Source organism: Lytechinus pictus, chromosome 11 (assembly GCF_037042905.1).
Source record: "Lytechinus pictus isolate F3 Inbred chromosome 11, Lp3.0, whole genome shotgun sequence".
Lineage (NCBI taxonomy): Eukaryota > Metazoa > Echinodermata > Echinoidea > Temnopleuroida > Toxopneustidae > Lytechinus > Lytechinus pictus.
This window is the reverse complement of record NC_087255.1, coordinates 22519316-22535016: the sequence shown is the minus strand read 5'-3', so window position 1 is coordinate 22535016 and position 15701 is coordinate 22519316. Positions and strand designations below refer to the sequence as shown.

General features: G+C 35.9%; 1 protein-coding gene across 1 annotated transcript in view; it reads right to left on the bottom strand.

The window, feature by feature from the left end:
• The window catches only part of LOC129271020 (succinyl-CoA:3-ketoacid coenzyme A transferase 1, mitochondrial-like), a 24579-nt gene extending 8878 nt beyond the window's left edge, over positions 1–15701 (bottom strand). Inside the window, exons 1-9 of the mRNA XM_054908369.2 lie at positions 15397–15701; positions 11073–11181; positions 9290–9380; positions 7960–8095; positions 6864–7013; positions 2703–2870; positions 1827–1934; positions 1213–1330; positions 48–142 (exon numbers count right to left, since the gene is read on the bottom strand). Coding sequence (XP_054764344.2) covers positions 48–142; positions 1213–1330; positions 1827–1934; positions 2703–2870; positions 6864–7013; positions 7960–8095; positions 9290–9380; positions 11073–11181; positions 15397–15489 — 1068 coding nt within the window. The 5' untranslated portion in view covers positions 15490–15701. The remainder of the gene's footprint in view (positions 1–47; positions 143–1212; positions 1331–1826; positions 1935–2702; positions 2871–6863; positions 7014–7959; positions 8096–9289; positions 9381–11072; positions 11182–15396) is intronic.

Sequence of the window (15701 nt, the reverse complement as noted above, 5' to 3'; positions counted from 1 at the left end):
AAAAATGAAATTTAATAAATAAAGCTTTCAATTGTGAAGTAACTTACCAATCCTAGCACTCCATTCTCACTCTGAAGATATACTTTCACATCTGGATCTATGTAGTTACTGGCTAGCATGGGCATTCCAATACCAAGATTAGCTGAACAATATATTATTAAGGATAAACGTAGTGAATCATAGGTAACAGTTCCATTTCATGAAAATTGAAATCAACGGAATGCTGCAATGTCTAAATGAGTTGTGGTGTAGTGGTTTTAACTCTGGCATTATAATAAGAAGGTTGTATGTTCAAGTCCCACTGCAGCCTAGCAAGACATCAATCCACACTTGGTCACTCTACACCCAGGTGAAACTATTCCATGACATTTGCTCTGGCGACAGTTGCTCTGCTTAAAATTCCACACACCAATTGAATGACTAACTTCAACCCTTGGTTTAACACTATAACCCACCCTCACCCTAAACCCAACATAAAACCTGATTGCAACTGTAACCCTAACCCTACATCTTACACAAAATTAAGCCCAGAGGAATTGTCGCAGGAGCAAATATTTTGTCACCGGATGAAACAGCCAATTTAGTGTGCCTAGCAATTGAGTTTGGAAACTTGTTGGAATGCTCCCGGTGAATGGAGAAAATGCAAAGACTTTGTTCTGACAAACTAGAATCCCTGACCAGGGTTATGACATACTTGTATCTGTAAATGTTAAACACTTAAAATATGTTACTCCAATGTATTGAGTGTTACATGAGAGCAGAATAACTAAGAGTGTATCCGAGTATTTGAAAAGAGAACCTTTGTCATAAATAATGATCACCTGTGATGGTGACACGACAAATGCTCCTGCGAAATTTGCTCCGTTCTTAATGTCAAAGAGGGCATAGGGTTAGAGATAGGCTTGTTAAAAAGTTTTTGGTTCAGAATAATGTAAAGATAAAAGTATTAGGTTCATTTAGTTTTGGAAGTTAGGTTTCAGGTTTGGCTTAACGTGCAGATTTTCCATCGGAGCAATTGTCGCTGGAGCAAATGTCACGGATCCCGTGCAATACTATGAGGAAGGGGGGTGGGGTTATTAATAGTGTACATATCACTGACATTAAAAATACTTACACAGGATTACGCGGAGAAAGAACTTAAAAGCAAATTATGGGATTATACAACTGAAAAAATAGGATCAACAATAACGAAAGGTTATTTTTCAAGGATACCATACATTCCATCTTTGAATTCTAATGCAGCTCTCCTGATGATTCTCTCTCTTAGTAGAGCAGCTGGACTTTTGGCTTCTTCGCTGGCTTCAGACTTCTCCTTGGACAATGTTAGTCTCTGAGAAAATAAGAACAGTAATAATACTAAATAAGAAACAGCACTTACCAAAAGATTATGTCTCATAGACGTAATTTACCTAGAAGCCATTTCAAACTGTTTGTAAAGTAAGAATGAACTTACTATCAAATTGCACGAGAACAGCGATTCACAATATTTTTTACTAGCATCAGCTAACTTTGAAACATGATTAACATAGATAACATTCTTAAAATTTACTGCCCTGTATACTCTAACTACATGATCATCTAACATCACTACAACTGATCCCATATGCTCTCTTTTGAATTAATTAGACAATATGGAAATCAAAAATAGTATAGCGTATTTGTATAGTGCCATGTCCACCTTGTTAGGTGCTCCAGACTCTTCTGGACAAATTCATATCTCTGTATAATCTGATAAATGAAATGAACCATCCATGCATGCACACACAAAACCCTGTAAGTAAATCATAAGTAGGGTCAAACTTTCACAAGGTTAAAGTAAAACCAACCTCTATCCTCTTCTGGTAGTTCTTCCCTAAGATAACCTTCTGAACGTATATACTTGGTACATGGATGTCTTCAGGTGCAAAGGAATCTACATCAACTATCTCCTCAACCTGATTGAAAATATAGAAATGAAACCAAATAACAAATGAATTAGTTGGATCATTAATTTAGTGTATGAATATGAATATCCTTTAGGAGCAACCTGAAATTGCATTTAATCACCAGCAGACATTTTTCCTCAATTGTAATGTGCTTTTTCTTGTACTTATCTTTTTGTTTGGCTGTTTTCTAGTGTCTTGAGCATTTTATCAAAATGGAAAAGATGTTATATAAGTGTGTATTGTTATTATTATGTGGGGGGGGGGGGGGTCACAAGAGGGCAATTCTATAACATGCATTTACGTCTGACCCCTACATGTACAACTGAAATGTAAAGTTGTAATGTTCTTAACTTATCATGGCATCAGAAATTGTGTTATATTCTGTTGGACTTTAAATAAATTTACAAAGAAATGGATTGAATTTACCAATATAAAATAGAATGTTGCCATAACTCGGCTTTAAATAGACAGTTTCGAAGGTAAATTTGTTTTTTCTTATCAATAGACAATCTAAAACATAAGCCTATTTTAAATATACTACAGTTCAAATCAGTAATTGTCATTTAACCAATTTGAAAAATAAAAAATAAAATATATGTACAGTATTTCATTTAAAATGATGACCAATGTATCAGTTCTGGGATACCCTAAGAAAGTTCTAGAAACAACAAGTATAATCCTAATACATAAAACCATTGCAGTCTGAGCCATTCATAGCAATTCTAATCATGAACATTCCAAGTAGAACTAAATCAAATCTAAATATAGTCTGCTTACTTCAGCGAGAGTTATCTTGGCAGCTCTAGCCATAGGTGGATTGAAGTTTCTGGCTGTTTTTCTGAAGATAAGGTTTCCTGCCCTATCAGCCTTCCATGCCTTCACCAGAGCATAGTCTCCTACGATAGCATTCTCCATGATGTAGTCGATGCCGTTGAACATTCTTGACTACCAACAGAAAAAAAAAAGGTAAGACATTAATAATATGCGTAAAATTTCATTTTTTGATGTTAAAATTTCTATAATACTAATAATTATACAACTTCAATTACATAAGATACTACTTACTGGCTTGAGTTACTAGGTAACATAATACTGATATACTGTATAATGGTTGCAATCATAGGTGCCAGAAGTGTAGAAATGCAGTCATCCCCAATCAGTCAAGTGGGGGGGGGGGGTTGATATTTGCCCCACCTCCCCCAGCATCCATTAATGGAGATGCTTTAGCTTCACCTTCAGAAAGATAAACCTATATGTAGCAGAGTAACCAGGGCCCGTCTTACAAAGAGTTATGATTGATCCATCCATCCATACCATAATTTTTTCTACAGGAAATTAGCTCAATCTCCTTATTTAACAAAGAGAATCACACTGAATATTAAACGGAATGATGAATGTCTGAATAAACATCATATCTAGAAAATTTTTTAACAAATTTGCATTTTATGTTGACTTTGCTGGCTGTCCATAGTTGTGGTTGATCGGATCAATCGCAGCTCTTTGTAAGACAGGTGCTAGATTTGCTTACATATTCCTTCAGCTAATACAACAACAAAAGCAGTCAAGCCTAAAATAAACACAGTTTATTTAACCTTTGGTATCATTTTCCATCTGAATATAGCATGGGTGTCATAGCAGAGGATTATCTTTTGTATTGGGGGAAGCAATAATAGATGTCCCCCCCATGAACAAAGGATAATCCTCCGCGCCGCCGCCCATGGAATATATCATTTAAATGTTTAAACTCTAAATATTCAATCATCAAGGGTAGTATCTTGGCTTGGATTTACTACGTACTTACATTATACAATGGTATCTATCTTGGCTCCTTCCCCTCGGTGGCAAGGATTTCTTACTTTTTCTATACTCTTTGCCCTTCACCCCTTTTGGTGTGGGCGGCTTTTGGGCCTTTCACACTAAAGGAGTCATCTTTGGGCCTTTCACACTAGGCATTAATCTTTCCCCTTACAATACTCCATCACTTGATCAACCACTGAAGTTTTGTTTGTTTACACTAGATAGGAAAAGATGATGCATTGCTACTTGATTCAACTGAAAACAAACCCCCCGTACAGGAGGTTACTTGCAAAGGGTGATTTTAAGTTCAGTGTAAGTAATGGTGTCGGAAGCATAGTGTAGACTGCCTTCCATAGCTCTAACACCTAATCCAAGTTTTAAAAATGGTCCAATCACATCAGATGATTTAAAATTTGGTGTTGATGCTGGTGTCAGAAACACAATTTAGATTGCCTTTTGAAGCACCAACACTTAATCTGGGTTTATTAAAATGGTCCTAATCCCATTATTGATAGTCCAACACCAGGGAATTTTCACGGTAACTGACATTACACGGCACAATGATTTCACACCTTTCGTTGTGTGTATCTCTAAAACAACAAATGATGGGAGTTTGCTTTTTATAGAGTTAATAAAGTGAACCTTGCTGTATACTCTGATACTAAGTTTTCCTATGTAACCACATTTTTTTACGCATCAGCAAGCAAAAACGTGTCGGTAACTGACATTACGCAAAAGGACATGCAATTTCAGGGTGTTCATTAAAATTGAAATATCTCATGTCCCTGAGTAGATAGAGTAATAATTTGAATATGTAAATATACCTCCGTTACTAGGTTAAGATGTGTCAAAATATTAAAAAATTCGTTTTTGTCTTTTGGGGACTATGATAATTTTTCCACAACCATGCTGGTAACTGACATTACGGTAACTGACATTACACTTAATTTGTCATAGATATAACGCATGGAAGTCAAATGTGTGGAATCATTGCATTGTATCTTCTGTGCAGGGCTTCACATGAAAGTGAGCTTGATGTGGAAGTATACCCGAGTTTTTAGGAACATTTTAATAAAAAACTTTTTTCTTTTTCTTAATTCCTTTCTTTGATTTGAACATTTTTATCATTACTTGTCGGTAACTGACAATACACATTAACATTTACCAGTGCTGTATGATTTTCAAAGGCATACTTTTCTTGGTACTTATATGTAAGGCTTTTTAAAATCATAAAAGTTTCATAATACTTCACATTTTTAATTATCAAAAGATAAGAAATGTATGTTTTACTTACTCGGGGGGGGGGGGGTCATAGCAGCTACATGTTTTCCTATAGTAATTGAATATTGCATTGACTGTACACATGGATTTTTCTGACTATACACTCATAATATATTCATCAGTTTTATATTGACTTTTTAAACCTTTTCCTTCTCCAACCTCCCCCTCCCCTCAAAAAAGGCAAAAATGAATAAGGGTCTCCTCCCCTAGGCTACATGTACCCCTCCCCCGAATCTCATGCAGCCATGTAGTTTTATTTATTTCTATTCTGGTCAGTGCAAGCAATGCTTGTTCATATCTGTCAGATTTCAATTCTCTTCATAATTTGTTTAATCATTTTCTTTGCTAATTTCTTTTATAAGCTGTCAACAAAAAATAAACTCCAGCTTCTAAACTGAAACTGAACTATTTGTAAATTAGAAAAAAACACCACAGTTTTAGTAGATCCATGCAAGTGATGCAACATTGATAAGAACTGTCAAATTTCACTTTTTATCTATACTTGTAAACCAAAAACAAAATTGTATCACACATCCACACTACTAACAGGTATAAAAACCAGGAATTTACTTTTAGCGAGGCAATGCTCAAAAGAATCCTAGAAACTAAAAAAGGGACCCTGGAAATCCCCTTCATCACAATGTTAAGCTTTAAAAATGTTGCAGATTTAGGCAATAGGTTGGGAAAAGTACCCCCTACCCCCCCCCCCCGAAAACCAAACAAAAAATTGTCTGATACAAACAATTAGGTACTTGGTAAGTGCATGTTCAAAACAATTTCATAGTAATTTTTTTTTGCACGATGGGAATGCAACTTCCTTCATAATTTCATATAGTATTCCTTGTGAACTATAGGCCTACCTTTTAAAAGTCAATAGCAAGCTCCTTCTGGTGTGACTTGACTTAACAAGTATACAATATTTCTTCACCATAAAATTGACCACATATTTGCATTTCAATATTGGTAACCAACGTTTTATCATGGTAACTGACATTACATCTCGGTAACTGACATTACATTTTCCACTTGGTAACTGACGTTACATATATTTAATGGTACCCTATGGCTTCATTGTTAATTGGTAATCTTTAATTTTGGTGTAGAAGGGAGGGGTGTTACCTAGAGAGGAAATCTACCAAGTTTCATATAATATATCCTCTTTTCCAGGAAATGAGAAAAAAAAGTTCATGTTTTCGGTAACTGACATTACATACCATATCACATACTTCATCAATGTTTTTTTATCAGATGAATGAATTACTGGTGTTTCTTTCTGTGGGATTTTAAAAAGTGTTATAACAGCAAGCTAAATCACAGGCGAAAACATCATGATCAAACCTGTTCTTTAAAAATCTGTCAAAACAAAATATGTATCAATATACTATTTTCAACACTAATTTGTATCCATACTTTGGCAGCCATTTTGAAATAATAAATGGCTGCCAGAGTCAGAAAAAAAAATTTGTCTCAGAAACTTCAGGTCTTGTTTTATTAAAAAACATAAAGCATTTTACATGAATATCAACTTGATTTTTTTGCCTCTGTGTCCATCTGTGGTGAAAATGCCCACCAAGTGACACCTGTCCTGAGACCAGTCTATTTTTTACTTTTGTGCTGTACTGATGGAAAAAATATAACAAACACTAACACCAAAGGACAACACCAAAATTGAAATCAGCCAATGTCAGAGGTTCCAATCAGGAATGGATTCGAGATCGCTAATTACGAGTCACAAGGCTCTTGAGATAACATTCTCCAATAGACTTATAAAGTTCAAGTGACTCAGGCCAAGGCCAAGGCCGGAAAAAATGTGAACTCAAGGCCGACCTCAATTCCATCCCTGTTCCAATCTCGTCCTACCTCTCTAGGTTCACTGGTGATAGCCACCGACCCATCATCATTGTACTTGATGGGTGATCCACCAAGGTGTACTAGGGTGCCAAAACCAGTCGGGGTGAAGAAAGCTGGTACCCCTGCTCCTCCCGCTCGTATCCTTTCCGCTAAGGTACCCTGTCAAAAGTAAAGATCAATATTTATTTAGTGTCCATGGCAACAAGTATTTAGTCTGCAAGCACAGACTCATATTTGACACTTCAACCAACAACGGGTCTAGAGGGAAGACTAGACTCCAAAGACTCTGTCTGTGCCACCAGCCACATAACATAGTGAATCTAGTCTCCCTAATTCAGACTCTGCATTATGCACTATGCGATTATTGAATGGAATTTGAATAAATTGAATTGAATTTTGCGAAAGCCAAGGGTCTGTGCCTGCAGACTAACAAACAGTTATCTTGGGGGTGACACGACATTTGCTCCTGCGACAGCTGCTCCGGGCTTTATTTCGTCTATTAAGATATATAAAGATTAGGGTTAGGGTTTAGGGTAGGGTTTAGTGTTACATTCAGGGTTGAAGTTAGTCATTCGATCAGAGTGTGGAATTCTTTAGCGCCCAATCAGGGTTAGTCTGCTGTGCAAACCCTTCACTTAAGTTGAGGGTCTGAATGTGCAGCCTACTCATGCCTTGTGTAATGAAGGCCCTCTCGCTCAACAGCAAATTTTGTACGTGCTAGTCTTTGCGTGGAGACACACTTGCTGATCAAAGTTTCAATCAGGGTCTGTGCCTGCAGACTAAATCAGGGTAGCCATGCTAAAGCCGGGGTAATAACAACATTATCAATGTAAAGCAGGGGCCACTGGGAGAACAGTTTTTCGGGATTGAAGTGGCTACCCTGGGTAACTGAGGTCACTATTATTATCATGATAGTGATAGTCTATGCATAAGCAGTGTATATGATGATGACGGGATCTTGTATAGCACCTGTATTTGGGCAATCATGGCGCTTGCTAAAAAACAGGAAATGTCTCATAAATTTCAATGTCTTCAAACAGTGCTTAGAATCATCGTTCAGTTCAAATACTGTCCGAGTAGTGCTACAATCGAGTTGTATACATACCTGTGGTGTGAGCTCCACTTCTAACTCTCCAGATAAATATTGCCTTTCAAACTCAGCATTCTCACCGACATATGATGACACCATCCTTTTAATCTGTTTTGTCTTAAGGAGGAGACCAAGGCCAAAATCATCCACACTGTTACCAAGAGAAAAAGATTCATGTTTTAAAGATCAAGATTCAAGATCACTTTAGACTTCATCTCACATTCACCAAAGTCCTGTCTATAAAAAGTGTCCTTGATTTCAAATCGGTTTCAACTAAAGTTATAGAAACTATCATGCAATACTACAAGTTATCAACAGGCAATTAAAAAAAAAATTATTTTAAGTACTACTTTTCACAACTTACTCCCTAATATATCTGCAACACTGGATAAGCTTTAACATTGCGATGGATGGGGATTTCCAAGGCTCGTGTTTTTAGTTTCCGGGGCTCTTTTGAGCATTTCGGGGGCTAAATTGCCCCCAGCCCCCGTTTATTTGTTTTCCCTGGTTATATACTAGGAAGAAAATCTGTAAGCACAGTGCTTTATTGCTTTTTAGTTAGATGAACGCTCATGAACGGAACATCCATTGACCAATCAAACTGTAAAGGGAGTGTTCGTACAGCTTATGTAACATTCAATTATGGCATTACTGGCTTTCCATAGGGTTGACATTGATATAAGATTAGACTCTGAGCTAGTACAAAGAAATCATTGGAGATCTAACATTACACATTTTTAAACAATGTTTCTGTATTCTGCTTTCTATGTATATGAACTTATTCCAAAGGAGTGTGCACACAGCTTTAAGAACAATGATTGTGGTAGTGCTGGCTTTCCATAGGATGATCAGATTTTCATCTAATACAAAGCTAATAGATCTTTGAGTATCACATTAAAAAAAGTAAATGTATTCTGTTGGACCTTCTTTGCATGAACTGATTCCAAGTGATTTCTGTTACTTTTCTTTCAATTGTCAAATTGTGGTTTCTTCTTCAAATAAACTGAATTTCACACAAGTAAATTACCAGTGGATGGCTGGATAAGAATTATCCCCCAAAATGAAGAACTTTTTAAATATAGCAACAAAAAAATACCTTCTACAATTAGTAAGAAAATAGGGTATTTTTGGGCAACCTGTAATTTAACAGAGAATTCAATTTGGGTTCTGGAAAAACTGAGACTACAGCTTGGTAAATTCAACTATCTTGACTGGCAAAATCAAGAAATATTCCTAAAGAACTACTTAAAAATTACTAATATCATAAATTTACACAGGAAATATGTGTGCAGTTGTCTTTTAAATATTTCTTTGACTTGGACTGTGATAACACTGATATACTTACCCAGCATTGTTGCTGACAGCTGTAATACCCTTTACCCCTGTATCTAATAATCCTTGAATGAGATTTTCTGGGATGCCACAAAGTCCAAATCCTAGAGTTGAATAAAGGGAATAATTACTGAAATTATCATCATTATCATCATCATCATCACTGTCATCATCATCACCGTTATCGTCATCGTAATTATCATCATCATTGTCATTGCCCTCACCACCATCATCAAAGTACTGTGATATGTACCATGTCAACAGGTTGGAAGGTTGATACTAAACAAATATATCAGGCTTTGAGAAAGTATAGTGGAATTATTTATCCGAGGTTGGTCTGGCAATTACTATTTTTCCCGAGGGGCGAAGCCCCGAGGGAAATATAGTAGTTTTGCCAGTCCAACCGAGGATTAATAATTCCCATTATGCTTTCGAATAAAACGCCTGGTATATTTGTTTTATATCCTACTTTTGATAATTTACAACCAAAATCTATGCGTTGAGCTTGCAAAGTCCGGTTACTTGAGTTGAATTATCTACTTTTCTCTGAGCCACCGTGCTCAGCGGAACGCAGATTAGTGCCTGCGCCGACGCATCGCTGGACTTGCCCAGGAGAGAGAGCGCGCTTGCCGGTGCGCCCGAGAGTTTAGCTAGATATCCAGTTTTGCGAAATAATGACGTCAGACCTCGATATATCCAAAAATATATCGAGGTCTGACGTCACGCAATATCATAGTTGAAATATATTCGGTCACATGATGCAATTTGAACCAATCACTATACAGGATTCAATCTATGTAGGATATAATTGTCAATGTAGCATCTGGGTGACACAACATGCTCCTGCGGCATTTGCCCTGGTGTTAATATCTCAGAGTGCATAGGGTTACAGTTAGGATTGTAATAGAGTTTTTGGTTCACAATAATGTAAAGTTAGGGATTAGGGTTTATTTAGTATTGGAGGTTAGGTTTTAGTTTTGTATTAACGTGTAGATTTTCCATAGCAGAAATTGTCGCCGGAGCAAATGCTATGAAAGCAGCATCTGAACTTCTGAAGAATGTTAGATACCAACACTAAGATTCCACCCATTAATTTTTCAGATAAAGCAGTAATATAGGGTTTGATTCACGGCCTAGCAATCCAAATGTCAGTATCAAATGCATCAAGCATCCAAAAGTATTGAGACCCTTCACACCAAAAAATAGGTGAATAGTGTCCAGAACTCATTGTGAATTAATCAAGAAATAGAACAATTATCTGACATGAAATTCAGCTACATACCTGTATGCTATATTGCTGCTGTTATCATCATTATTTTTATTATCGTTTACAACAGCTTTCTCTTATATTATAATAATAATAATAATATTGGTATATTTACCCAGGGAAGCCACTTCAGTTCTAAAAACTGTTCTCCCAGCGGACCTTGTATTATCATTACCCCGGCTTTAGCTGAGCTGCCTAGGCACTCAGGGGTGAATGTCCCTTTTCCCTGTGTATATTTTTAGCTGGTACCATCTATTCTCATCGGAGTGTTTAGTGATGACTGATGAGCAAAACTAAGTCAGCAAAATGAGCAATGCGGTTGGAACTTCAGATGTATAAAATCATTGTATTCCAAATTTTTTAATGGGCAAACTTACGGGTAAATAAATGATTATTTGATGGTAGCTTTCCTTGAAGATGAAAAACTGAGAATTTTAGATCAAATGATCAATACAAGACAAAATGACCATTAGACAAAGTGGGTTGAGAACTAGAGGTAATTCATTGGATTTTATTCACACAAACGTACCTCCAACAAGCAGCGTTGAATTATCAGGTATATCACTAACTGCTTCTAAAGGATTCTCACAAAACTCCACATTGAGACACTGAGTAGTAGATATACATCTTGCCAAGGGCTGTAAAATAAATCGAAAGATGAGACAGATAGTGATGAGTATTGGTATTACTTCTCATTTTCACAGATGGCATCGCCAACATCTACATATAACCTAAAATCGGAATAAAAATACACAAAATGTCAGTAAGCATCAATACCACTATCGATATAATTCATCTGTCTGTCCATTCGTCCATCCACACGTCTGTCTGCCTTTCTATCTATCTATCTATCTATCTATATATCTATCTATTTATCTATCTATCTCTATCGATAAATATCATTATCTTCTCATCATCATCATCACCATAATCATCCTCACCACCATCATCACCATCTTCATCATCACCATCTTCATCATCATCATCCTCATCATTTTCATCCAAGCTTTAAATTTGTCTATTTGTGGGCAAGGCCACTTATCTCTAAAGGGAAAGTATTATAGAACAAATGGAAAGGGCAGAAAAAATATTCAAACTTTCAAAGCCAATGAGAAATGGGGGGAGGCATTGACACCACTTTAATCATTATGGATCGTGTTTCACTGGAGTATGTACCAAATAGCGATAATAATTTAAGAATAAAGAATCATAAATGCAGTGACTGATTAAATCATTTCATACGATATTACAATTGAATGGATTTACATCGGTAATGTAATATCATAATATCTGAACTTCATATTTAATTGATTATTTCATCAGGGAACAACTCTAACAGCTGTTGTTCTTGGTTATAAATGCAACTGCAACAGTATTCACCCTTTGAATTAGTCAAGTGCTTACCGTACCGAATCGAGCTGAAAAAGTACCCAGAATATAAATTTGAAACCTTACAATTGATATCAAAATAAATTTGCACTAAGACTCGTCATGACCCTTTACTCTATGTATTTTTGTGACTTATGAGGGCCGGCTTCTGCATACACTGCACTAAATATGCAATTCAAGCTATGAACCAATTGATAAGCTCATTAGGGACTGTCCTCAAATTACAGAATGCTGGTACATGCAAAGCCAGATGTGAATGACCACCTGTTGCAACCTGGGTCCAGAATCACAAAGCACAGTGACTGATCCTACACTTACTTTTATGATTTATTGTACATTGACTGTGTTCAATAAAATCAATCATCAAAATTTGTTCCACGATCAACGCTAAGCCTAGGCTTTGTGTTACTGGGCCCTGAAGTGGCCATCACTCCAAACTTTTACCCACAAGTGATATAGCAAAACGGCCTACATCAGAAGCAGGAAAAACAACTATATTCTGATTTGTGACTTAACGCAATGTCTACTGAAATCCTTAATTTCCCATCTATAGTCATGGACTTCGAACATGAACGGATGAACCACATACATGTATTTCCATTATAGTACTAAAGTGATGACATCACCAAAAAGAAAAAAAAAGCCTTTGCAGTCGTAGCTCAACGGGAATGATGAAAAACATCCACAACCTAAATTTGGTGCAAAATAGTCCACGAAGGCCCAAGATATTACCTAATAAATTTATACATAATTAGCCCTAATGAAATCATTATTTGCCTGGTTCATGACATTTAGAAACAGGCCAACTTTTTACTACAATTGGGGTGATTATGTATTCATGAATCATGAGGTCATATCTTGGGCCCCCATGGACTGATTCCCACCAAATTTGGGTAGGAGTATTTCATCCATGCTCTACCAAATTATGATATAAAAAATGCTGAAATGCAAAAATTGAAAATTTATGAGTATGACATCACACTTTGCTACTCTGTAGGTATGAGAGTATTTCACTAAAAAGACTTCTCTGATTTTCAAGATCAAGGATTTGTAAAAAAATAATAAAGTTCATAAGTTTATAAATTTATAAAATTTATTTTCATATACATTTGCAAAAGATGATGTCCTTTATAAATAGCAAAATACAAGCACTGCACAGTAAAAATATATCTGAGATTGAAAAAACAAAAACAAATAAGTAACCAAGGTCAAAGACCTGTTAAGTAAACTTCACAATTGGAAAACAAGAAAAATTACCATGCTGATAGGAAAAAGCAAATGAACATTTCTTATGGGAACATGTATATGTAGAATATTCAAATTCAAGTATTATTTCCATCTACTAGTACTAGTAACCCATTAACCATGATTGTAACCATCTAAATTCAAATATAGCATCTGCATGAAGCAAAACAAACTGATGGATGAAAACAAATTATTTGATAATTTTACTATCCACCTTGACATAAATTTGCTTTATTAAGGCAGATTTAAATGAGAATATCAAGATTCATTAAACTGAAGAGTTGATCGAATTTTATAATTTACAAAATAAGGCCAGTAAGTCTAGTAATTTCAAATAGTTTTTATTTAACCATTTTAATTTCTCATGATTTACAAGACCTTAGTTGTGACGTATGGAACAAAACTTGTCAAATCTTTTTGTTTATTAATTATTTGATTACCAAACACTTTTTATCAATCATATCAAACAAATTGTTTTCTCAAAATTCATCAAAATTTCAATTAAAATACACAAAAGCCAACAAAATATGACATGATAACTTTACTCCTTTTTTAAAAAACAACTTCACACCCTTCTACGCATGTAAATGTTTTAGTCCCTCAAAAAAGGTTCTGTATCACCGAACGTGTAATTTCTGAGTGAAAAGTTCGAGAATGATCACTTACTTTTTTAACAAATTTTTTTTAGACCCAATGTCATATTTCTTTTGAAGGCCAAGTCCACCCCAGAAAAATGTTGACTTGAATAAATAGAGAAAAATCAAACTAGCATAACGCTAAAAATTTCATCAAAATCGGATGCAAAATAAGAGTTATGACATTTTAAAGTTTCACTTATTTTTCACAAAATAGTGATATGCACAACCTATGGATATGCAAATGAGACAGTCGAAAAATGTCAATTTTTTTCTATAGTCTAATTGCCACTTACACTACAGTTAAGGGGTTCCATAATCATTAAAAAAAAATTACTTGTACAGGCTTTGAAGCATTGTCATCACCATCGTCGTCATCATCATCATCAACCAAAAAATCATCAACTACAACATTATCAGTACCGGTATGCATATAAATTGATCAAATGATAAAACATCACTACCGTATGGGTACTAGTATTCAACCCGGCATAATTCAAAGATTTTGACATATTCCCCAAAATATTTAGAAATAGGGAATTTATCTTAATTTCATACCTTTGTTATTTCCAGGGTAATCTGTTGTCAATATTTTCTTTGTCAATCTGTCGACTGTATGCGCGGAGGATCGAATTATGCGGCGATGGCCTTTTGCACTGAATGGTACTAGTATTCAACCTAGTGAGGATTGATAGCAAATCTCAAAAGGGTTTAGATTGCTAAATTAGATCTAGATCTATGTAAGTCTCTGACTTTGATTAATTCCCTGTTTGGTCTCATCTCAAATGGTCTAGTCCATAGTCGGATGGGACAAGGGCAGATTGAGAGACGGGGCCATCTTTCATCGCTAGGTTGAATACTAGTGCCGACGGGTTGAATACTAGTACCAAAATCCGTCGCCTTATAATTCGATCGCCCGCGCACACAGTCAACTGGTTGAAGAAAAAAATAACGGAAAAAGAATAACCAGCATTTGCTCTTGGAAATAAGACGGGTCTGAAATTCAGGTAAATTCTATATTTCTATATATTTGAGGAAACTCTCCAAACGGGTTGAATACTAGTGCCCTTACGGTAGTACAAATTGAAAGGACATTGAAAATTCAAATAAAAAACAAAATGAAAATGAAGCTCACTACTATAGTACTACTGCACTGCCACTCCTAGTACCTGAGGTCCAAACACTGACACAAAAACAGAAGTGGGCAATTAGCAAATTGAATACATAAAAATAAAATTAGAATCTGAAATAAATATATACCCGGTACCCTACCTGGAGGTCCACTCACTTGGATCAAATTGTTGATTAACAACTAGAATTGACAAACATGAAATGAAATTCGTTTTTCTTAGCTTAGACGTTGTTAAAATATGTACAACTAAGTTAATGACTGATATTAGTGATAATGATGATTGGAAGTGAAACAACATCGCAAAGCACACAAAATTATCAAGACATGGGACCGAAGAAAAATAAAAATTCTTCAAGATGAGACAATCACAGCAATGTCAACAGTCCTCATTAAGATATCAGTCGATAGTTATAGAGAACAGAGAAAATACTTTTCACCCTTGCTTGACATACCTTGCTAACTTTTCGAGACAAACCAGGGTGGAATTGCAAGAGAGCTCGGTTGATACTGCGTAAAAGACTCGCCATGTTGTTCACAGTCGACATGTTTTGAAGGAATTGGACAGACTAGGCCTATATATAATTTGATACGCCAATACACGTACCGGTACTATACCGGTACCGTACTCGGCCCGCGCGCGATGCCGCTACAGTATATTTGGATTTTCGGATGGGGGATGGGGCCCCGCAGAAAGGGTTGGGTATTGTGTCAACAGCTATGGTGTTGCGGGTTCTACATTATATACCACATTTCTATT